Raw genomic sequence first — 23,452 nt, forward strand, 5'->3', positions numbered from 1 at the left:
AAACTCCTCGAAACACAATTGTGAGCAAAAACTCATGTACAAATATACAGACATGCTACAGTTTTGAAAACTGATTGATGAATTCCATGTTGATGACATTTTTGAAGGAACCCTTATAGCTTATTGTTTGAAATTAAATTTCTCCCATGTATTTATATTATAATATATTATAAACATGAAATGCATGTTTACTACCACTTGCATTTATTGAGGAATGGAATAAGAAAATAGTTTCCATTTAGTGCACTCAACTGCAAAACACTAAATTCCTATCATATCCTTCATATTAATACGTGCGATTAGTGTGTGGTGGGATTTTACCTGAGAGAAATCCTATGAGCTGTGGGAGGAAAATAATTTGATATGTATATACTGCTGCTGACTTTGTCAGTCCCTCTAGGATTTGACAAATCTTGTGATTACAAGAATTAACACAAATTTAATCAAATCTTTTTGAGAGCTTGCACTTTTGTCCAATCTGTGCGATATTTCCACAAAATACTGTAAACACGTCTGCCCGTTTTAGCTCATAACAAGCCTTGGACGAATGAAATGAAGTCCTCAACACCAGCAAAACTATTTTGTTCAGACACATTATTCCCTGAGGGTCATTCGCACTTCTTCTTCTCCCAAGTTCCACTGATTTAAACTCACCAAACCATCTCTAACCCGACCAGTTCTTACCTGTTTTTCTGACCCTTTTGTTGCATATTGTTCAAAGGACACCAGAACACCAACTGCAATTACAATGTTGTTGATACGTTTGAAGAGATAACGTTTTACTCTTATTGGAACTAATTATGTAATGATTGTCAGTGATTTCTTAAAACATTTTTATTCCTGCTGACTTACAAGTTGTAAACATTATCTTAATTTATCGCAAAATAACACAAAAAAATGATGCAAATTGATGCATTGAATTTTTTTCTCAGAAAAGCCGCTGCAAATTCAGTATATTGATGTTGCCCCCCCCCCTGCTGTGGAGGTTTGCAGAGTATGGTGCACAATAGGTAAAATGCAGCCACAGTATGAGAATATGCACACTAGAGAGCAGTCTGTTCCCTCTTTCTGCAGTCGTCGTGAGCCTCCATCTCCCTCTCACTTCCCCCCACCTTCTCACACAACATACTGTTCATGTCAAAGGACCCAGGAAACACAACATCTGTCAGTGCACTAATTTACACAATGAACACCAGAGGAAGAAGGATATATATACACCTCAAAATGACCTTGTATTGAACAAACATTTTACATCACATGAAAACACAGTGAAGAATATGTGCAAATCTTCCTTTTAAGCTGCTGGATAATTTCTTCAATGATTCTGACACAATTAGAAATTGTATTTTTGATTTCAGTATGCATGGTTTTGATGATTGTTGCCTTTAGTGTGCTTGATTCAGTGAAAGGAGGCGTCGCTCCTCTGTGAAAGCCAAAGAGTGAGACGCAATGAGAAGCATAGCTTTAGATCTTTGACACTCTGCTTTCTTTACTTGGATGGTGCACAACTAGTGATGTAATAATATGGAAATATGCTAGCCGATTGAAATGCAATAGATCATTTGAATCTATTCTCAGATAGGCAATGTGAAGGGGTAAAGAAACTACACTGATAGAGAGCCAACACATCGAATGATAAAACAACAAATATGAGAGTTAAAACAGAGAAGAGATCTGAAAGACCATGAATTTTACATTGGAGATGAGATGCAGATATCCCTCTGCCCCTTTTTTTTTCCGTATTTCATTTTTTTGGTACGACACACTGCAGAGACATGGCTCCCCAGTCCACGAGCGCAAAGACTGCGTCTATTGTCATTCATCCTTTCTGACAGGCTCCTCACGTACAAATGAGTTTACTGTGAATAGCAATTCATTTATTTAAACATTTTTTTGTAGTTTACAAAAGAAATAGATTATCTCGTATCATTTTTTGTCCACATTTGCACTTCTTCTTTTAACATATTTTACACAGACTTTTTATTTTTACATTTGTAATCCAACTTAAACATATTTTTTTAATATTTTAAATGCTTGTCAAATATCGTGTTTACCATAATACAAATGGGTATTTTTCCTCTTTTTTTCTTCTTATGTGTGTCCCCAGTTTCTTTTTAAACAATAATTAAATGTCCTGAAGTAGAAAGACACATTAAAGCTCAAATATCCACCCATGAGAGAAAAGCCTCAGTGCCCACAATGTATTCCTCTCTGTGTTTCTGTAGAACATCAACAGGTCCAAAAGTCATGGGCCCATTATGCCCTGTGGCCTCAAATCAGCAGTAGATAGCAGTAGCAGTAAATCCACCGCGAAATAGTCCGCCGCATAAAGTACACTCCTTCCACATCACAGTGAGAGTAAAAAGTGTCCAAAAAGATCCCTTTATTCCTTCTGTCCCGCCATATTCCCCTCCCTAGTGTATCCAAAAAGGGGATTTACTGTATATCCAGATAATCACAGGTAAAGACGTACTCACAAAGCAGGGTCACACCTCACATTCCCGAGAAGGTTGCTGTTGGCAAGTGCAAGAGCCATATTCATTGATGATTACCAGAGCTCCCTCAATGTGGTTGGGCTTATAGTCAACATAGTACTCCGGTGTGGAGATTGCAGCCATCTGCTGCATGCTTTGCTTTTGCTTTTGCTTACGGCGCTGACTGCTGAAACACTGCCTCAGCTGTCTTATTCCGGCTGGAAAGCACTTCCATGCCACATACAGCATGAGCACAATGATGAGGAAGGAGAAGATGAGCGCCATGGTGCCTGTCACCACCTTGTGGATCTGCATGGTGCTCTCCAGGTCGTCATGGCCCACTGTGACAGTGAAAGTGCTGGTGACCACCTCGCTACCCTCGTAAGGGTTGGGAGTAAATGGGCCCAGGAAAACAGAACCACCCTGGGCCAGATCCCTTGTAGAGGCGTACAGGCCTGCTGTAGTTACCTCCATTGGGGGGTCCTCACATAGCTGAAAAGCATAGACAGCATCCAACACATCCTCGCCCTGTGCGGTGTCGGGGCTTGAACACAGCAGGGAATTGTCACGCTGGCCTCGGAAGGCACTCAGCCAAGAGGCCAAGGCACACACGTTGCGACTGCACTCCCAGTCATTCCCTGCCAGGGTGATGCTGTCCAAAGACGACCACGAATCCAGGATGCGCTGGTCCACGTAGGTCAACCGATTGGAGTCCAGCATCAGCACCTTGAGGTTGGGTGCGCTCTCGAAAACGTGCGGCTCCATGTACTCGATTTCATTGGCTGACAGGTCGATCTTCTCTAAAAAATGCCATGTCCAGTCCAGTGTATTGACAACAACAGTGGCACGATTGTTGTGCATGTACAGAGTACGTAAAGTGATGAGGCGAGGGAAGTGGGCCAGGTTGACTTTAACCAGCTCATTGTGCTCAAGATGCAACTCAGTCAACTTGAAGAGGCCAGCGAAGGAGTTTCGTGCTAGGCTCTGCAGTTGGTTGTATCCCAAGTCCAGAAACTGCATGCTCCGGCAGTCTTGAAAAATCCGCACTGGCACAAATTTGAGAGCATTGTAGCGCAAATGCAAATTGGTGAGCTTTCTAAGGCCGTGGAACAGGTCAGGCTCCAGTGCCTGCAGCCTGTTGTATGAGAGGTCCAGGATGCGCAGGTTTGGGAGGGGCCTAAAGGTACCATTTGGCAGAATCTCAATCCGGTTGCTGCTGAGGTCTAACTCCTTGACCCGTCTTAGCCTGTCAAATGCACCCTCCTCGACAATGTCAATGTTGTTGTGATCTAGGTAGAGCCAGGTGAGCTGTGACAGACCAACCAGCTGGCCTTCACGCAGCTCGGTCAAGTTGTTCTCTCTCATGGACAGGCCCATGGCGCTGCTCAGATTGCGGGGAATGTCTGTGAGGTTGAGCCCCTCGCAGTACAGCAGCTTGCTGTCGCAGCGGCACAGCCTTGGACAGACCCCCTCTACCAAGGGGACCGTTCTCAGAAAAATCCCCAATAAACACAGTATCAACCCAGGGGGCTTCTTCAGCGGCCACTTTAAGTACAGTCCAATTAGAAGGAAATCCATTAGCATAAATATCCAGGGATGTCTCTGAGAAAATGTCCATTGAACCACTCTGGATATTGTTTTTGCACCTATCACATCATATTTATCACAACATATTTAATCAATTTAATAATCTCTTTCGTTCGTTTTGTATTTTTTTTAGCTGTAGACGGTGATATTGTATTTCTTTTACTTTGTCAACCGAGGGGATCCTTGTCGAAAATGCAAAAGGATAAAGGGCAAGTCTCTTTGCTTATGTTAGGTATCAAGCGGTGGGTGGAGAGTCGAGAGGATGAAAAAAATAAAATTGTCCTCATTGATCGATCTTATTTGAAAAGATTCCTACTCACCCCTATCCAAAAGCTGACAATCTCCATTCAGCGTCTCGCTTTGTGCCCCGACACTAATTATGTGCGAATCTAAAAAAGACCCCACTGTGGTACAAATTCTCCCCCCCTCCCTTCTCTCTTTTCAGTGGACACCAGATCCTTGGCAGGCTTACAATGTCTTAGTTCTCCTCAAGTGAAAGAGCCAGAAAGAGAAGGAATCCAAGTAGCTTTCAGCTAGATGGTAGGAAGTGCAAGTTCCCCTGTCTGCATGCATGAGCTCTGTCTCTTTCGCTCCTCCGCAGTCCTCTGCTGCAACGATCAGAGGCAAGAAGAGACAACCACAGAAAGAAAAAAAAAAGACCAAGGAAAAATCTTTTCAAATATCTGCCTTGCTCATTTCTCCTCCCCCTTCCTGCTTAAGTTTCAGCAGATCTGTCACCACATATTATCGTCCATCTCTGGAAGCAATCACTGACTTGTAAGGTTTAAATCCATTCAAGCGGGTAATCATGCTTTCAGTGACGGATGCAGGGAAAAAAAAAAAAACAGGATTTAAAGAGGTGAACCCTGTTCACTGCTGTCTTGTATAACAGTATTCCTTGTCATCTCAGTGGCTCATCTCGGTTAAGAAGTCGCTTGCATCCCCCCGTGGCTCGCAGTTTTCGTTCACTCCCTTGCTCTCCGGGTGTTTTCTCAGCCAGCTGGAAGAGGCTGCTGAAGGCTGGTGCTGGTAGGCAGGCAGGGGCGGTAAATGTGGGAAGCAAAGGAGCGCGCAATCCCTTGCAGCAGAGCAGTACACTGACAGCGCATGCAGAAGCACCTTCTGTTCACTGAGTGTCGTAAGCCACTCACAATTCAGAGTGCTCGCTCTCTTTCCCTCACTCCCTTGCTCTCTTTTCCTTGATCGCTCACTCGCTTTTTTCATGCTGCTCCCCTCCTCTTCCTCTCTCTCTCCCCTCTTCCCTCCTCGCTTTTCTCTTGCTGTGTTTTTCTCTGTGCCAGAGACATTTACATATTCAGTATGGGCTGGGCTTAAACCAGGAGCTTTAATGAAGCTCTCTCTCTCTCTCCCTCTGTCTTTCTACCTCCCTCCATCCCTCCCTCCATCCCTCCTTCACTGACTGTAATGAATTGGGCCATATAATGTCTGCCTCCTTTGACGTTGCTGTGAGAAAGCAGTTTTCTGATTTCAGAGTTGCAAAATAACATTCATCCAATGAACGGAAGGGTGTCCTCTATTTGTTCCACCCATTTGCATATATATGTATTAACAATCAGATGAGTCCGAATATAGGAGAACGGGAAAAAAAAAAATTATATAATTACGATTCACCATTTTCTCCCTGAAAATCACAACTATATCCACACAACACATCAAAGTAATTTATTGCAGTAATGATGATACAATTTAAATGAGCTCATCATTTTATGCCTTATGATTTCAAATATGACTTTGTGTAATGAATCAATCTCTGTCTATCGATATTCATTGTTGGGAGTCAAGACTGGAGTATGACATTCTTCATTCGATCAAACTGTCCTGTAGCCAGGCATTTAATGTCATTGTCAATTATGGCTAGGCTATCCATTCTGAATACAGATGTAATTGCTTGCCACATAATATTAGCATTACGCTATAACATAAATATTCTTCTCTGAAGGTCCGCTCTCGCCTTGCTTTGCATTTTTCTGGAATCACTCCTAGCCTTGTCATCGTTCTCCCATTAATTTTCAAAGACAATGAGCTGTGACAGCGCCTTGCATTCCCTCTATCAGCCAAGTTTCTTACCATCTGATCTCTGAGGTCATTGCATTTGTACTGACAGATGCCATAACTTTGATATCAAGCCTCCTTGTTCATTGTTTTTTTGTTTTTTTAAAAGGAATAAATTAAAGATGTTGACGCATCATTCCCATTACTTTGGAAATGTGGTCTTGTAAAACTGTATGGGGCTAAAGCCCAGGTTTGTGTCATGTTTCCACAGATGTCGCTGTGTCTGTTCGTGTGTGTACTATAATGTTGTTTGTTTTGGAGCTGGTAGTATCGCATTAGCATTCGCTGTATAATAGCTGTCTAACGGAGACAGAGCTTTCTATGAGGGCATTGTGTCCATATAGTGTATTTTACTGGCAGAAGCGGCGGGAGCGCTTCATCCCAACGTTTCATCCAAAAACGCTCCGAGCGCTTTTTTTATGTTTCTGTGAAAACAATATCTCAACAACATATCACCACTCTACCAACGCGACGTTAACAGAGGGTTGACTGTACAGCTAACAAGCTCCCAACGCATATGGTGATAAAAACACAACACTCACCAGCGACATTCAGTGTCCGTCCGATCTGCTCCCACAAATGGGCTCTTCGGTCTTTGTTATGATAATGTCTGCCTGACATATCATAAAGCTCTGGATAGACAGACATGGTCAAAACAAGCTTTTCCTCCATTTTCTTGGTAACTATAGTGACGAGTCCCGCCGGATGATTGGTTGCCAGAAAAGGAGTGACGACAACGTCACCAGCGCGTGAAGTGCTCAGAAAAAAGACGCTGGTGCAGCGCTTTTTTTCCTCTAGAGTAAGAGTAAAATATAACAGGTACTAAATCAGGAGAGTTATGTTATCCTGCTCGGTAGATGATTAGACGGCATTTCATCAAACAGAAAGAATCCCCACCCAGTGGTATAACCCATTACTGCAACAACACCACAGGCCTTTCTGACTGTTACACTACCAGTATTTAAAGCTGTTTATCTAACAGAGCTTTACTGAACAAAATAATGAATCAGATGTTAAGATTTGGTGTAGATTTTTGTTGTTTATTGTATTATAACCTCTGAACGCATGTGCAGATATCTTATTGGATTACATAAGCATGCAAGGTCGAGCGGGCTCACACATGCCAATGTATCGCCAAATGCTTTTCGTATGCATGAGTTCTACTAGATATAATGGGGTACAAAGGTATTTTGTTCAATTAATTACCAAATATCTCTCAATATTCAACTCATCAATACTCGTCTCTCATCAATGTATATACATGTTTTTTCTAAACATTTTCCTTTTATTCTTTATTAACTTCTTTATCTGGCATCACTTGTGCAAGTTTATACAGAAAGCAAATCTGTTTTTGGGCAAAATAGATTTTCTGGCTGCGTCTATTGGAACATAGGCTAGCTTGAAAATGAGGTGGGAGTTTGGCTCTCTATTTGATTATAATAATTATACCAAGGAACCACAATTACCTAACAGCCCTGTACTTTGCTCTGACCCTGTCTGGCGCTCGACAGCTTAAGCTTAAATACCGCAGCCACCGCTAGGGACTTCACAATCCTCACATTAATGTTACATTAAAAGATCTGACAAGCTATTACACTGATAGTTACTTTGATTGAAAGCAAAGATTTTCTTTAGTTTTCAGCATCACTTTTCTTTGGTTGATAACATTGTTCTGTGATTTTCATTTTATTCATAGTTCATGGACAAGTCAAACCTCTAATAGCGTCATTGGAGGGATGTGAACAGTTTTAATTATGTTTCGTCTGAAACTGTTAAATGTTTTTTTTTAATTCCACCATGATCATTGAAGCACTTGGTGAAGGTATGACAGCGACAAAGATATATTGAACACCAAAGCAAAAGAAAGACAAATTGTCCTTCACATGATCTGGACATCTTGAAGTTGGAATCATCTCTGCTTTGCCTTTGCTATATTCCCTCTTAGCTGTAATGGATGACTACACCATCAGCTAATGACTTGGTGCACTATAATGACTTTACACAGCGAACAGGAGATGAGAGTATCCAGACCATCAGTTTTAAGACTTTAAGAGCTTTGGCTCCCTGCTTTGGAGTTAAGGTCAGCACAAGTGTGAGTGAAAATGCGTCCGTGTATGTGTGGGTGAAACACACAGGCCTACTGGCACGCTCACATGAACATAGTCACATAAACAGATACAGCCATATTACAGATTGATGGCTGATAAGGATATGTTTTAAATGAATAACCTTTGCGTAACCTTCATTTTGTTTCTCTCTTATCATAAATCATCCGCTTTCAATTTATGTTTGAATGTAATTCATTATCAGCATCATCAGCAAGTAGTTGTGCCTTGCTTTGTGAAATGGAAGGAAGAGCTGTCTTTTTTATTATTATTGCTTTAAAAATGGATTGTATGATTTGCTGTGCAGCAACCACCTAATAATGATTTTGAGCTTTCACTACGTTTTATATATATATATATATATATATATATATATATACATTTGAGAGAATCATCATTTTCTGACTAGTCACATGACTCTGAATTACTTTATTGATTTAAGAGTATTTTTTACATTCTGAGTAGTTGTGTCTATTGAGCACGGTCGCACTAAATGGCGTATGGCACAGTAATTCCAACCCGGTCTTACACCCAACTCGTCAAATACCACCGTTTGGTAAGTGCCCCTTGGCATCGGATACCGACGTACGAAGACACCCCATGGCATTATTCGACGGACAGAGCAAGAGACGCAATATTAAGAGCGTGAGAGTCCGCTCAGAGCAGATGGGAGGGGAGTTGGTCAACAAATACAGGAGACCACTGTTCGTAGCTCATGTGAAACTAAAAGTAAACGTTGACTTATTTTGTCATGAGTCGTTCGTGGAAACGATTTTATTGACACGCCGTCCCTGACGAATCCAAAAGTAACGCAAGAGGGGAACGCCGCGCGTTGGTCTCCGATCCCGAGGGGCACTGACCAAGCAGCGGTATTTCACGAGCTGGGAGTGAGAATGTGTTGGTATTTTGCTAGTCATTTGGCATACAATAAAAAAACGCAGATCTTGCTTTTGGCGTGTCATTTGTACGCCATGTATTCTGTACTTACAGCAATGTAAACGCATCCGCATAAATATGCTATGCTCAGAGCTAGTGATGTAGAATAAAAAGTGAGAAAGACTGCTTATGGTGTGCGAAAGGGGAGGTGGATGGGTCGAGACTGGTGTTCGAGATTGGTGTTTGTGTCACAAAGTGTTGTTGAGTTATTTTGAAATTATGTTTGGGATGTTTGTGACGTGTTTTTTAACTTACTTGTTTTCCGTACTTCTGTTACTGTATGTATTTTCCTTAGTTTTCCTACTTATTCTAAGCCCAACCAGGATGTTTTTCCTAAACCTAACTAAGTGGTTTTGTTGCCTAAACCTAACTGCGGCCGTCACCATACTTTTGTTGCGTGGCGTACAAATGACACACGCACAGAGGTGTACAAATGATATGCAAAAAGGCTAAAATTAATGGAATATCCTTGTAACATTGTGCTATTTATACGCCTTCCCATGAGATCGGGTTGCTATTGACAATAAGGAAAGCATGACGATTATAATCTGTGCGTTGTTATGCAGATAATTATTTAATTTTTTTATCCAGGCAGTGGTGCTGCACTGCTGCCTTTTTTGCCCTAAGTGAGTGATCGATCTTGAAACATGAAGTAAAGCCAAGTAGTATATTTGAAGAAAATTAAAATCTCCATCACTAGTGGGTAGTGCAATGACAAGAACATGATCCCTCACTGGCTTCCCATCTGACCACTTCTTTACCTGACTTTCAGAAGACAAGCACTTTAGGGTCAAAAGTTCAGTTTGTGACAATGTTGGTCAGGGCTTGCTAGTTTTGTTAGAATATGTTGTTATTGTTGCGTGTGTAATCAAACATGCAAAATTTAAATGGAGTTCTAACCTATAAAGCATGATTTCATGTCCTCGGCTAATTATGTGATCATTTTATTTGATCGTCTTGGATAGTTTTTATGATAAAATGGTTAGAGGTCGTGGTGTATTGTCAGCACACTGAATTGATTTGAGGGATCAAATAAGACTCGAAATTATCAGCATCTATGATTACAGGCCCATTATTTAAATCATTTATTGAATCAGAGGACGCCCGACTGTGTGAGCCCAACAAAACAAGGCAGATGATGACTAATTGGCCCGCTGCAGAGATAATGTTGATGGGCAGCTGGGAAAGGGGTTGCGGTGGGGGTCGGTGCAGACACTTATGCCGTGGTGTGGGTGAGGAAACGACAAGAGATGATCCTGCATCTGCAATTGAGTGCGACCTCCAGCAGATGGAGGTTTTTTCTCAGTTTAAAAGGGTCACGAGTGGACAGAGAGTTAACATTGAGCTTATTCATTTCAGTTTTAGTGCTTATTTTCCATCTCCTTTGGTACTTTAGATGACATAATCCCATTACATAATCAGCAACTGAGGATGAACTTAGGAACGAAGGAAATGTACTCAAAGATAAATTGAGATCGCCGTGGGCATTTCTAATTATTACCATCATAGTCTTATCTCAGATATATATCAACTAAATCAAAAGTGTGAAGGCAGTAACCCCAGTGAGGGTTCGTGTTAGTATACATCCTGGGTTTCTTAGACTTCTTATGATTTTAAAGGAGTTGATAATAACTGCGGTAAACCTAACAGGAAAAACATACAATCATAACGTTCACTGGAGCATGTGACGGGGGAACATGGCTATTAACTATGGGTTACAACTCCTTGAAGCATGTTTTATGTGATACAAAGTTTGCTTCAGTGAGCACCATTGACTGCTCAAACTGAAAAATCAATATAGCGTATCCTCGTGATTTGCCCATGTTTGAGGCTTTACAGTAAAAGTTTGGGTTGATGTATGGACAGAGGATTTATGGCGCAAGATGGATGGTAAGCCTGGCAAAGATCTAATATTTTGTCCATGATGTGAACACGTGGATCCGCATATATACCGTATATATATCAAGACAGGAAAAAAAGGATTAAGAATCTGTCTGAAAAGGCCAACATGGGTAAAGCAAAGAGAGTGTGTATCATCGTTGGTGGGAAATAAACTGTGTACCAATAAATCTGGGGGTGGCTTTTGGAAGCAGCATGATCTTAAATCGCCTCTAGTTTTATGTTTCTCTCCCACCACAAAAAGAAATAACGCTCTGCACTGTGTAAATTGGGCAGCCATCATAAAACATTTTTCAACTTTCTTTATTGAACACAAGCTGGCCACAACATGTTTAAAACTTTAACTAAATGTTTGTCCTGTTTTTCTAAACCCCCCGCTCGGTATTTTATGTCATCCTTCATATCTGAGACAGCTTGAGACATTTCTTCTTCTTCTTTGATGATTAGTTTGAACAGTGAAGCTTTCAGTGTCGGTTTGATAAAAGACATTGCCACTTCAAAAAAATCCAATATACAATGCCTTGGCATAAAGTCGGACAATCCGGTGTCCATATTGCTATTGCATAGCGTTGAGTTGTCCTCTGCTTTCAAGTATCTGAAGTGTCTGACATATTCTAAACCACAGGCATTTAGCATATACACTGCGTTCTTAGTATTACATATAGTTTTTACTAGATGGAATGGAAAAAATAATCAGTCATTATTTGTCCAGTGTTCTTTGGTTTTCTTAAACTTTACAAATGAAGTGATAACTCTCCTTTACACCCCATGATATTTAGTATTAATCAAGATTCTGGCTCTTTTTTTATCTCCCAGTTTCAGTGATCATGTGTCCACCGAAGCCTTTTGCTCTTGCGCTAAGCGTCTTAGTTCAAGGTTTGATAAATTGCTTGCGCCCTCAGGAATGCTGCTTTCCATACGCCAGATGTACTAAGCTGCTTGGTGCACTTATGGCCTCCCTGTTGCCTTGAACATGTTGTCCTTTGTTTCATTGACTTGGTGTTTTGCCCACACTACCGCTCTGTTGTTCACTGGTCTCTGTAAACTCTACCCATCATAGTGTGCAAACATTCCAGGTGGATGGCTGCATCTGAGATGCTGAAACCTCCCTGTCGGACCCTGGCAATCAGCCCCGTTGTAATGTTAGGTTAAAGAGTAAACTGTGCCTCTGAACCCTATCTCCCCTGAGCTACAGCGACATTATTTTGCTATTTGAAGGACCTGGCTCGTTGCATGTATTCCTAATAATGTGTTTACGGAGCGTATATTTGGATTTGTGTCGAACATATCACAGCTTAATTCAGAAGGAGTTGAAGAACAAAAAAGCAAGATGGTGGGAGAAAAGGGCAAAGATAGAAACGTAAGCGAGCATGTAAACAACAAATAATTGTTGCAGACATTACAGATAGATAACAGACAGACAGGATCAGTGAATATCTATAGAGAGAAATGAGAACGCTTCTTAGTCAACCAACAAAGCACTGTCGAGCAGACAAACACATGTAAACAGAATACCCAACAGACATACCTATATGTACATTTGCATAGAGAAGCTATAGCAACAATTGTGACACTGCTGAAAGGACTGAGTTTCAGTAACCTATGCATTACTGATCATAATACTTAGCAGTAGAAAGAAAACTGTAAAGCTAATATGTAAGAAAAAAAGAAGGTTGAAAGGAGAGATCGGTAGATGAGAGCTTTGCCAGCACCACGACAGTCTGACGTGACATCTGTATTAATGCTGATGCTGCAACAGACCAGGTTTTGATCTCCTTCTCCATCATAAACCTCCCTTGTGAATAAGACCCTGAGATATTTGAGCTACTTCACTTGGGGCAAAAGGTCACTCCCAAAATCATGGAAGCAATCCACCATTTTCCACCACAACCACGACAGACAGCAGAGATAAGATCTTGAAGTCACCAAACCATTCAATTTCCACTCCATCTGACTTTTATATACAACAGCTGTCTTTGGAAATTAGTTTCCTGTCTACGCCACATTGATGAGTTGTATTGAACACTTGTACATTATCATAGACATTGTATTTAGTATGCTTACAAATAGAAATGGTAAAATAACTAGTAACTATCAGGGCGTTGTAATGGGACTGACTATCCAGGGCCTCAATGGGAGAAGGGTCCTCGGAAAAAAAAGTGGCAGCTCTCTGAGGTCCCTCTCACCCCTTACAAAAGACGCAAAATGGCTTAGTCCGCCACTGCACCATAGGATTCGTCTCTAAACGCAGCTAATTGAGCCGAGTGACTGCTGATGCTGGAGCACCAGCGACATACACTGAGTCATGTCTTTCCCCAAGAAAAGGAAATCTGGCTTCCAAAAATAAAGCTAAATTAAAAACAGGGAAAGAAAACAGCTTTTGACTGATTTCTTTCAAAGGAAAGGTGAGCACAGCACAGTTTAAAAATGGTTTAAGCTAATATCAGCAGTTGTTTAGATTGAAGGCAGTCGGCCAGGAATCTAGCTTGGAGCCTATTTGAGTTGTATAACATAAATGAATCAGTATCATAAATTAATCAGCATCACAGCTGCAATGGCATACGACATATCTATCAGCATTAACATCATGAAACACATGGCCCGTGCGGCAGGTCCGTCATCATCTCCTCGTAATGTTACCGAGGACATGAGACAAGGTGAGCCCATGAAGTGGCCACTAAAAGTTATTACAAGCAATCATTTGACATTGAGGTGTCGCAGACCTCGCAGTAAAGACTGTTCAACTTTGGAGCCCCTTTCCATAAGCCAGCATGACATGTTTGGTATCAATGGATTCATTGAAATCTCAAGATTCAGATGACACCACAGGCTTCACATGCTATGTTCAAATAATAAACCTGCAACGGCCTTCAAAAGACCGTAATGTTAATGCCAGATGACCCATCATCATTTACAAAAGGTTAAAAGTAGGCCAAGTAAACCAAGAACGGAGAATAATTCCAATTTTCAGATCGTGGTGATCAACGAGGCAGGCCGAGTCTAATTAGGATATAATCTATGTTTCTATTTTTCACTTTTAGATGGTTAAATTGTGTTAGAAATAGGCCTACCAGTAGGCTGACGTTTCATTGTTGGCCTAAGACAATTTAATTTAAAAGCTATCTGGTCAGATTTAATTATTTTCTTCATAAAACAAGATTTGATCTTCAAAAAAAAAAAAAGGAGTCTTGAAGTGGAGGGCGTATCATAGTCAAGGTTAATATCGTAGCTATATTATGAGCTGGTTTAGAAGCTATGTCAATCCTATATGCACAACTTGCTAACACTGTTTAAGAAAGAGGATTTTCTGCACACTGCCTGTGACTGTTGCTGGGGCTGAACGGGCTTTCAGAAAGTTGAAACTGGTGAAAACTACCCGAGATCAACAATGTCCGAGATGGACTGAGCAGCTTTGCACTTCTCTCTCTCCATTGAAAGCCAATTAGCAAAAAAATAGGACTTTAAAGATGTCAATGATTTTGCTTACAAGACGACCCAACCAATGAACTCCAACCTCATCTGTGTCAGCATCAGTACCCTAAAATGAGAATAACTTCACATTTTTAAGATTGATAATCTTTTTCTAAGCATGCTTAAGACGTTGTGTTTTTTTTTCCAGCTTTCTAATTTTTTTTTAAATTTTCCTTATAGGCCTATGTAAATGTTAAATAAAAATGTAAATCAAATTTTATTGTTTCAAATTGTACATAGCACAGCACAGCACACAGTGAAATTTAGCTACTGCATGTAATCCATCCTGGTATATTAGGAGCAATGGGCAGCTACTATACGGAGCCCAGGGAGCAGTTTTAGGGGGTCGCCGACCCTCCGGTTATCAAGCCAAGTCTCCTCGGATGGATCTAATTCTGCCCTTATGCTTTTGCTAGCACTTGTTGGAAAGCTGTTTATTTTTGTTTCTGTAAATAAAGCATGATTTTATTGAAGTCTTGTTCGATTGGTATTTATTATTTATTATGCATTGAGCATTTTCTCAATGTAACTTGGTATTTTTTAGCTTTGTCTTGTACTTTTGGAATGATCAATACTTAAAGCTGAAGTAGGCGAGATTGGATATATGATTAAAAAAAGTTATTTTTATAAATAACTAATGGCATCTGCAAGATTTCACAGACTGAAGGAAAACGATCAATCAGAGATGAGCTGGAGCCTTCCCGTCTCTGAGCAGCTGTCAACCACTCACAATCTCCGATCAAACGGTACAACTAGGCAGCGCTGATCAAATATCAATCAATATTCTGTTACTGTAATGACTATTTCTCTCCTCAAATGTATTCAGAAACATCCTGTAGTGTACTGTTTACCTGTAAAAACATTTGTGGCCCGGCAGCCATGTTGAGATCTGTTGAGGAAATACCAAGCACCGCCCACCAGCCGGAGCACATCCAATAGGAACGCTCTCTCTTACATGACCTGTGATTGGCCAAAGTCTCCCATCACGGGCTAGATTGTTTTAAAGCCTGAAGACAAAGCCATGAGGAGGTGCAGAAGTCTAGATTTATCTCAGAACACTTGAATTACAATATTCTGTAAGGTTATTATGTATTTTTTGCCCAATGATGCCTAAAACATTCTGCCTTCTGCAGGTTTAAGCATGAGACTCCAAGAAAACCTATTTTAACCATAGTCTAAGTATCACACCTTAATTGTAGGCTACAGTATGTTGAGAAAAGAGGGTTGAAACGTGGTGATATTTCAAACTGAGCAGACATAAGCACATATCACATATTATTATTACTTGTTTAATTGTGGTATTTATCGTTCGTTCGTGAATTATAACCAGAGACACATTCATGTGTACAGTTGTTGGCTCAGTTATTTGTAAAACAAATAAAATAAAAACATGCGTGAGAGACATAAATCAAGAGAGGGAAGGGGCCCACAGAGACTGCTTATGTATAGGGCACAGCATTTTGTGCTACACCCCTGGTGATTATCAAGGTTTGTGTGTTGGATTGTTTATTGGAAGAGACTCAACAGTGGAAGCGCATATATGTGTGTGTGTGTGTGTGTGTGTGTGTGTGAAAGAGAGAATTAATATGGGTCTAAATCGCTTCCAGCTATGTCCAAAGCGAGGTGTTCCCCGTTGAGAGAGACAGAGACGGTGATTTCGCCATGTCACTACTACACACAGCAGTCACACTCCCGGCGTTAGACATGCTTTTATACAGAAACAAGATCAGAATTCTTCACCCACCACCACGGCTGGGGGTAGCAGCTACCTGCCGCAGCCAGTTTTTCCACTCGGCTCTGGCGGGATGGTGTGTGTGGGTTTTCCATATGGAGTATTTAATTGAATTACGTGTTTTAACATTTACTCTTAGTGTTTCTTTATGTTCCGCCTTTAATGCTTTTGGCTTCAGAGACTACATCAAACGGCTCCTGTGACTCGGCTCGATCTGCCAAAGGAACTTTGTTCCGCTGTCAGATGACGCAGAAATCCCGCTGAGAGCCACCAAGCCCATTTTCAAAACCCAGCTCTCTGGAGCAGCATGCCCCCACTTTTGAGAGCCCTGACTACCCTGGCATATTGCCTCATCCAGAGCCAAACAAGCCTCTACATCCTTCATGTGTCCACTAGCCTCTCTCATGTTGGGATGAAGCAGAGCAAAATACAGCGAACAGTGGAGTCTCTGATGCAAAAGGCTGAAACACTTGTAAATTTGTACTGAAAATTACTTTTGCCTTTATCCCTCGTGTCCGTACTACAAGGTAAAGTAAGAACGCCAGCTTAGAACTCGGAATAAAACTCCATTAGAGAGCAACAGTACAAAGGACAGATGAACCTTGTAATACAAGAAAGGGCCTTGTGTTTTCACATTGGAGGCATTAAGTCCTACATCTTGAACCTTGAGTTGAAATGAGTTGAATTGTTACTCACAAATAAAATTTGTTAGCAATGCACATGCAGTTATTCTGTACTAGAAACTCTTTTTGCTTTCCTTTAACCAAGGTTCTATTCACCTAGTCATTTTGCGCACAAGTCTGCATCACTCTTTCAATCAGCCATAAATACGATGTAAAATGGCCTTCTGATCAAGTGTTGATTTTTATGTAAATGTGCTCATCATTGCTCTTTTTGTGAGATACATTCATATATTGTACAAGTAGCAACATGCAGAGAATGTCCAGGTATTTCCCAGCAGCAGTTACTACTGTTTATTATAAGAGGATTGATGTTTGAAAAATGATGTAAAGAGAAAAGGTCTGGTGTAAAGGTTGATGCCAAAAACCACCCTGCTGCTCATCTGGTGTCAGAGCCACAGGTGGTGGCGTACACTGGAGCTCTCTTTCTCTTTTACTGATGTCTCACCTTGATCATAATAATTAGTTGAACGATGTCAGAAAAACCGGATGACACTGAAATACATTACATACACTGCCGGGGGTCCCCTAAATATGCCTTTTGACTTTGTAGTGAAACTAACGACACGTTCATCATTTTACACTTCAGACTGACCAAAAAACATACACCCATATACAGTATATATATATATATATACATTTTGGCAATGAAAAGCTGGCATGGCTGTTTTCAAAGGGGTCCCTTGACCTAAAAATGGGTTCTATGGGAACCCACGAGTCTCCCCTTTACAGACATGCCCACTTTATGATAATCACTTGCAGCTTTGGGGAAAGCCATAGTTAAGTCAGCACACTGACACACTGACAGCTGTTACTGCCTGTTGTGCTTGAGTTTGCTATGTTATGATTTTAGCTTTTTTGTATGCTAAATGCAGTACCTGTGAGGGTTTCTGGACAATATTTGTCATTGTTCTGTGTTGTTAATTGATTTCCAATAATAAATATATACATACATTTGCATAAAGCAAGTGTATTTGTCCACTCCCATGTTGATAAGAGTATTAAATACTTGACACATCTTCCTTTAAGGTACATTTTGAACAGAAAAAAAAATGTGTGGTGAATTTGCAGTTTAATCGCGATTAATTATGGACAATCATGCGATTAAATGTTTTAATCGATTGACAGCCCTAATAATATATATATATATATATATATGTGTGTATACTGTATATTTATATATCGGTATATATTTAAACTACATGGCATTTTTCAGAAATACAATATAACAGCTCATTGCTTTTACCAAATAAAAGAATGGTAATTGGTAAATAAGTCATATCTTGTAATACAACATAATAGCTCATCTCTTGATTATTACAAGAATATCTCAATTAAGACCTCATAATTATCTCAAAACTATGACGTAATAAAACACAAACACAAGCAGTCTGCAAACTAACAGTTCCAGATCCCAATCACCAGCAGCATTTTGACCAATTTAATAAATGATGAAAATGAAATATCTTGGATTGTTAGAGATTATGATTGATTTCTCATATTAAGGAGATATTGAATAATCATGAGATATTTTTTTTTCCCAAGTGTAATGCATTTCCATAGACTCGTCCAGTTTCAAGAATTGTATTCTCATTTTGCAGAATGACATGTCAGATGATGTACGATAACCCTTGTACCAAGACAGCAACCACCATGTATGATATCACCATACCCCATCATACCCCATCATAGGCCTTCATGGAAGACATTTGACCAAAAAGCATCGGTGTAATAATACATCTAATGATGGCACCATTCCGTTTAGCTGCCTCAGTTTCAGGGTCTTGGTATTTTGCATGCTTGCTCAGTGTCACAGTTTCAAAGCTTACTGGGACACCTGAATAGAACAGAGCCGTCCTTAATGCCATTCGTAACACTTGTTGTTTTTCTTCTATGACAAGTCAGAATGTCCACAGTAAAAAGGTCTATTGAAAGCACCTTTTTGACATGTATTGTAGTTTTCTGGAATTGCCTTGAATTTGTAGCAGTTAATTATAACAAACAAATTAGCTCATAAGGGATGTTGCATAGGAAAGGGCTTATGGCAAACTAGCATTTAACATTTATAAAGCAAAGTGTCGGAGGGTCCCCAGCAAATTCTCTTTATGGGAAGTGTGCACACACAATGTTTATAAATGAGCTCCCTCTACACATATTATGAGAAATAAAACCGAATGCCTCCTCCTCTCTTCATATGCACAAACACATTTGATAAACATCCTCAGACATTTTTTCTTCCAGAGCCTGAGGTGTAGGGTACTATTTTGTACCAGGAAGGTGTTATTCCTCCAAGCTCGTCAAACTAGCAAAGCAGTGTAAACACAGAACCGTGTGCCCCAAGCGTGGTGTCTGCCCGACGAGGAGCTACACTAAGAGATCGAAAATGCAGTCTGAGTCGTTTCAGAGTAAAATGCACTTGTTGTGTTGAAGGAATATGTCACCCGGTGTAACAGTATGGCTCTGTCATGTTTTTTTTTAATAGGTTTGGGGTGACAGTGGAGTACGGTGGAGGTATATACTATATAAGGCTCTGGCTACACAGACAATATTTTGTAGGACAAATTAATTGCTGGTGTTAGTCTCTTGAGGGGAATCTATGATAATATTGAAAAAGATAAAAAAGATAATGCTAAAATGCCAGGCTCTGCTTTGCAACATGCAGCATAGGAAGCAACAAGGGTCAGAAGACTCTGTTTGAGTGGAATTCAGTAGTTAGTAGAGTTGGGCGATATGGCCAAAATCTTCTATCCCGATATAGGTCATTTCATATCTTGATAACAATATACATCACGATATTGCATGTTTTCTGGTAATTCAAGAAATGAATAGTCAATATGAAATAACCACATGGTAAACCCTTTTTTGGTGTACTCCTGTGTGAATTAAATACTGACAAATGAAAAGAGTATTTTCTCATTTTTAGAACTTGAGTGCAAAATAAAGTAAAGTTTAAAGTGAATATATATAGAGAGAAAAGAAATAAATAGAAACAATATATAAACAAATATATACGATAGACATTTTTATATCAATTTGACGATATCGTCTAGGGCTGTCAAAGTTAACGGAAGTTCGTTTTAACGTCACTAATTTCTTTAATGCATTAACGCCATCGACATTCCGGAGATTGTAGCGGGCTGAGTTGTGAATACTGGTATCTTATTAAACTAATAGGGAACCTAAGGAATCCATTGGTATCCACCATGTCATACCAGCTTGTAGCAAAGGAGGTTAAATAACGCTCCAAACGTACGATACATTTTGCGATTAATCACGATTAATCATGGACAATCATGCGATTAATCGTGATTGAATATTTTAATCGATTGACAGCCCTAATATCGTCATATTGCCCAACCCTAGTAGTTTGGTTAATTTCTATACAGTAGCACTTGATTACACCGACATCATCTAAGGGGTTAATCTGCCACTTATGTATGTAAGAGTTCTTGTGTTTGTGTGGCTGTGTGCACATACTCATGCAAATGCTCGCATGTTACATCAGTGAGTTCAGTTACTTGGTATTCCTTGCCAACACAGGTTATATACAGAACTCATTGTTTACTCCATTCCCATAATAGATTAAACATTTAGACCTCATATAAAGGTGAAATCATTCATCAACCTTTTGAGCGAAAGTGAAATGAACACTAGTAAGTGGAAACAAGAAAATGTAAGGCTATGCTACGCTCCTGCTAATTGTTGTCTGCTGCATTCAGACCAGGTAGTATCTAATGTAATTGTCTTACTGATCAATTTGTCATGTCTACACACAGCAGCAGGGTGATACAAGGACTGCACTAACCCAGTAGATGTCGAGCTTTTAGAGCCTGTGAATAATGTATCATTATTATTATTTTAAGTCTGTTACAAATGTAGAGCACAACTAGCTTTGTCTTTATCTCAGTGCACAAATATCTGGCGCACCTAGAATTCGGTAGAAAACAGGGATGTCCTTTGTGTTGACAGAGGGAATCCCCAAAACACCTCTTTAAAATGACGTAAGGGGGTTAAAGTTGTACTTAATTAATCCCCACGGGGTTCTCAGCTCCAGTCCGTATAGGCCAGTGCCTTGGTCAAGGGCAGTGAAAGGATAAATCCTGTTACATGTCTATCGGTGTGTGATGAAACTAGGCTACCTGTCCTGTATGAAACCTATTTGAACAAAGGGAGGTCATCTTAACTCAAACCACTGAGCCATTGTGCCGCTTCTGTGACAGCTTCTGTGGTTGCTTCTTTTGTGTTTCACTACATCTGATCAATATAAACAAGTGTTTGCATTTATACATTTGTTGGTTTTAGCTGTCAGACTTAAACAATTATAAAAACAGTTACAGTCAACATACACATGCACATAACAGAACATTCTCACTATGAATGATAACTAGAATCTTCACTATGGATTGATATCCACAATATTTAATTCAGCTTTAAAGATTTAAAAACGGTGTACTGCAAATGAAAAAGGTGTTAATACAGAAGAAATGCGACCTGTTAGGCTCCTTCATTGTATCAAATCACTGAAACCATCACATGAAACTGGCCACCTTGTTTAGATCTATACTGGCTGGAGTTAAGTATCATAAGGACAACTTAACCCATAGATCCATAGCAGGACATACTGTAAACCGACCACAGGCACAATGTAAAGATAACTAGATAAGCATGGCAGATCTGTGCGATGTGATGGTACACGATGACGCATCCCCAAGCCCTACACAGTAGAAGTAAAAAAAAAAAAAACTCAATTGTTACCACATCATAAGGCCACTGGATTCAAAACTGCAGCCTTGATTAAAATGCAGAGTACTGTCTCTGGCAGCAGACAATGGCAGCTAAATCCTCTGACAAGAGAAAAATTCTCAGCCTCACTTCCTCCCCGACGTCTTTGTGCTTGTGTGTGCCTGTGTGTGTGTATTTTGCTCGGGTGTCTAACTGCTTAGAAATGTTTTTGCATGATTTACTCTCTCCACCCCAGTAATTTCAAAACCTAGAAATCTAGAGCCCACTCAAAACACCCTTTGTTTACAAAATCATGAACTTGTTGACAAACTGCAGAACCTTCTGCACAGTGGGGGGGGCGCTTCTGGGAAATTATATGTAGAGCCTTCAATTCAGAGGAATGATTTTAATCTGCGGCTATTGTATGTTGTCTTGCTCGCCTTGATAAAAATACCATAAACCATCACTGAACATAATCTGTTTTTTTTTTTGCAAAATTGCCCAATATCATTATTCTATCTGGCTATATGGACACATTTTACATTTTCAGCCCACAACGAGCCAGCTATTATGTAGCGTGGTGTATAATGTGGATTGCATTGGCAAGCGTTGCAAGTGTTGTTTTATACTTTCAGTCTTTTCAACCTGAGTGACTAAGCACTGGCTACGTCATCTATTGACATCACATCTATTTGAGTTGCTAAGAACAGGGACTAGGAATCGACATTATTCATCACGTCATTCTTCTATCAGCTACTGTCTGGTCCAGCCGCCCACCTACACCAGAGCCTTGTCGAGCAGATGGGCCATGCATAATTAAGACGATAACCCTCAGCAGAGACCTGACCCTGTCACAGCACTGAAAATAAGGCTGGCCAGCCCTAGGGCACACTTCACCCTCCTTGTGATCCCCACAAGTTCCGGCTACGCTGCTCTCAGACTAAACTAATTGTTATTTGCCAGAGCACACAGTGGTATCACAATGGCTAAGATTTTCCAAACACATGACAGAATTTTCATTGAAAAGTTTTTTAAAAACAACTTGTCCTTCTGGCTCTGTTGAATTTATCATTGTTTATTTAGTTTTCTGGATAAAAAAAAAAAAAAGCCCCAATTGTACTTTACATTAGGGCTGTGTATTTGCAAGAATCTGACGATACGATACGTATCATGATACAGGGGTTACGATTCAATACATTGCGATACATTTTAGGCAAGGTGATATATTGTGATTTTTAAATCTAATTTTAGGGAAACTGTGATAGTGTAAAGAACACACCACAATATGCATACAATCTGAGTAAAACCAGTGGGATCTGCATTTGAATTGATCACAGTCCATTTAACATCCAACATCATAGCACTACTTTGAGAGGGCACATACACTGAGAGGGCGCAGCTCTTTGCAATTGAAATAAAGTATTGACTGAAGTAATCTTTTAATACAGCTTTTTTGATAGCCGATACAGTATTACAAAACATAATATAGTTATATTCAATATTTTCAATATTTTCTTTAGGGCTGTCAAAGTTAAGGCGATAACGCATTAACGCAAATTAACCTCACTAGTTTAATTAACACATTAATGCAATTGATTTTTCGGAGCTAGCGGGCCAATTTTAAAGAGTGAAGATCCTGGCATCATATGAAACTAGAAAAAACCTAAAGAATCCATTGGTATCAAACATGTCATGCTAGCTTGTTCGGAAAGAGGCTACATAACGCTCCAAATTTACGCAAAATTTAGCCAGGAAAAACTGTCATGGCCATTT

At 40.0% G+C, this 23,452-nt stretch overlaps 2 protein-coding genes across 10 annotated transcripts in view; one reads left to right on the top strand and one right to left on the bottom strand.

Annotated features, from left to right (window-relative positions):
* Positions 1–23,452, top strand: part of ctnna2 (catenin (cadherin-associated protein), alpha 2) — a 375,732-nt gene that overhangs the window by 225,764 nt on the left and 126,516 nt on the right. The window contains exon 8 of one of the 9 annotated variants that reach the window (XM_037765886.1): positions 14,844–15,021. The exons of the other annotated variants lie outside the window; for them this stretch is intronic. Within the exon in view, the coding sequence (XP_037621814.1) occupies positions 14,844–15,008 (165 nt within the window). The 3' untranslated portion in view covers positions 15,009–15,021. Of the gene's footprint in view, positions 1–14,843; positions 15,022–23,452 lie in introns of those variants that run through there. 9 annotated transcript variants of the gene reach the window in all.
* On the bottom strand, positions 820–5,424 carry lrrtm1 (leucine rich repeat transmembrane neuronal 1). Its single transcript, XM_037765894.1, has one exon. The coding sequence runs from the start codon at positions 4,056–4,058 to the stop codon at positions 2,487–2,489; it is 1,572 nt and encodes a 523-aa protein (XP_037621822.1). The 5' UTR covers positions 4,059–5,424; the 3' UTR covers positions 820–2,486.

This window comes from Sebastes umbrosus, chromosome 3, assembly GCF_015220745.1.
Source record: "Sebastes umbrosus isolate fSebUmb1 chromosome 3, fSebUmb1.pri, whole genome shotgun sequence".
Lineage (NCBI taxonomy): Eukaryota > Metazoa > Chordata > Actinopteri > Perciformes > Sebastidae > Sebastes > Sebastes umbrosus.

What these genes read in the sequence shown, in the direction of transcription:
- lrrtm1 (XM_037765894.1), bottom strand. Translation starts at nt 4,058, where the DNA reads ATGCTAATGGATTTCCTTCTAATTGGACTGTACTTAAAGTGGCCGCTG.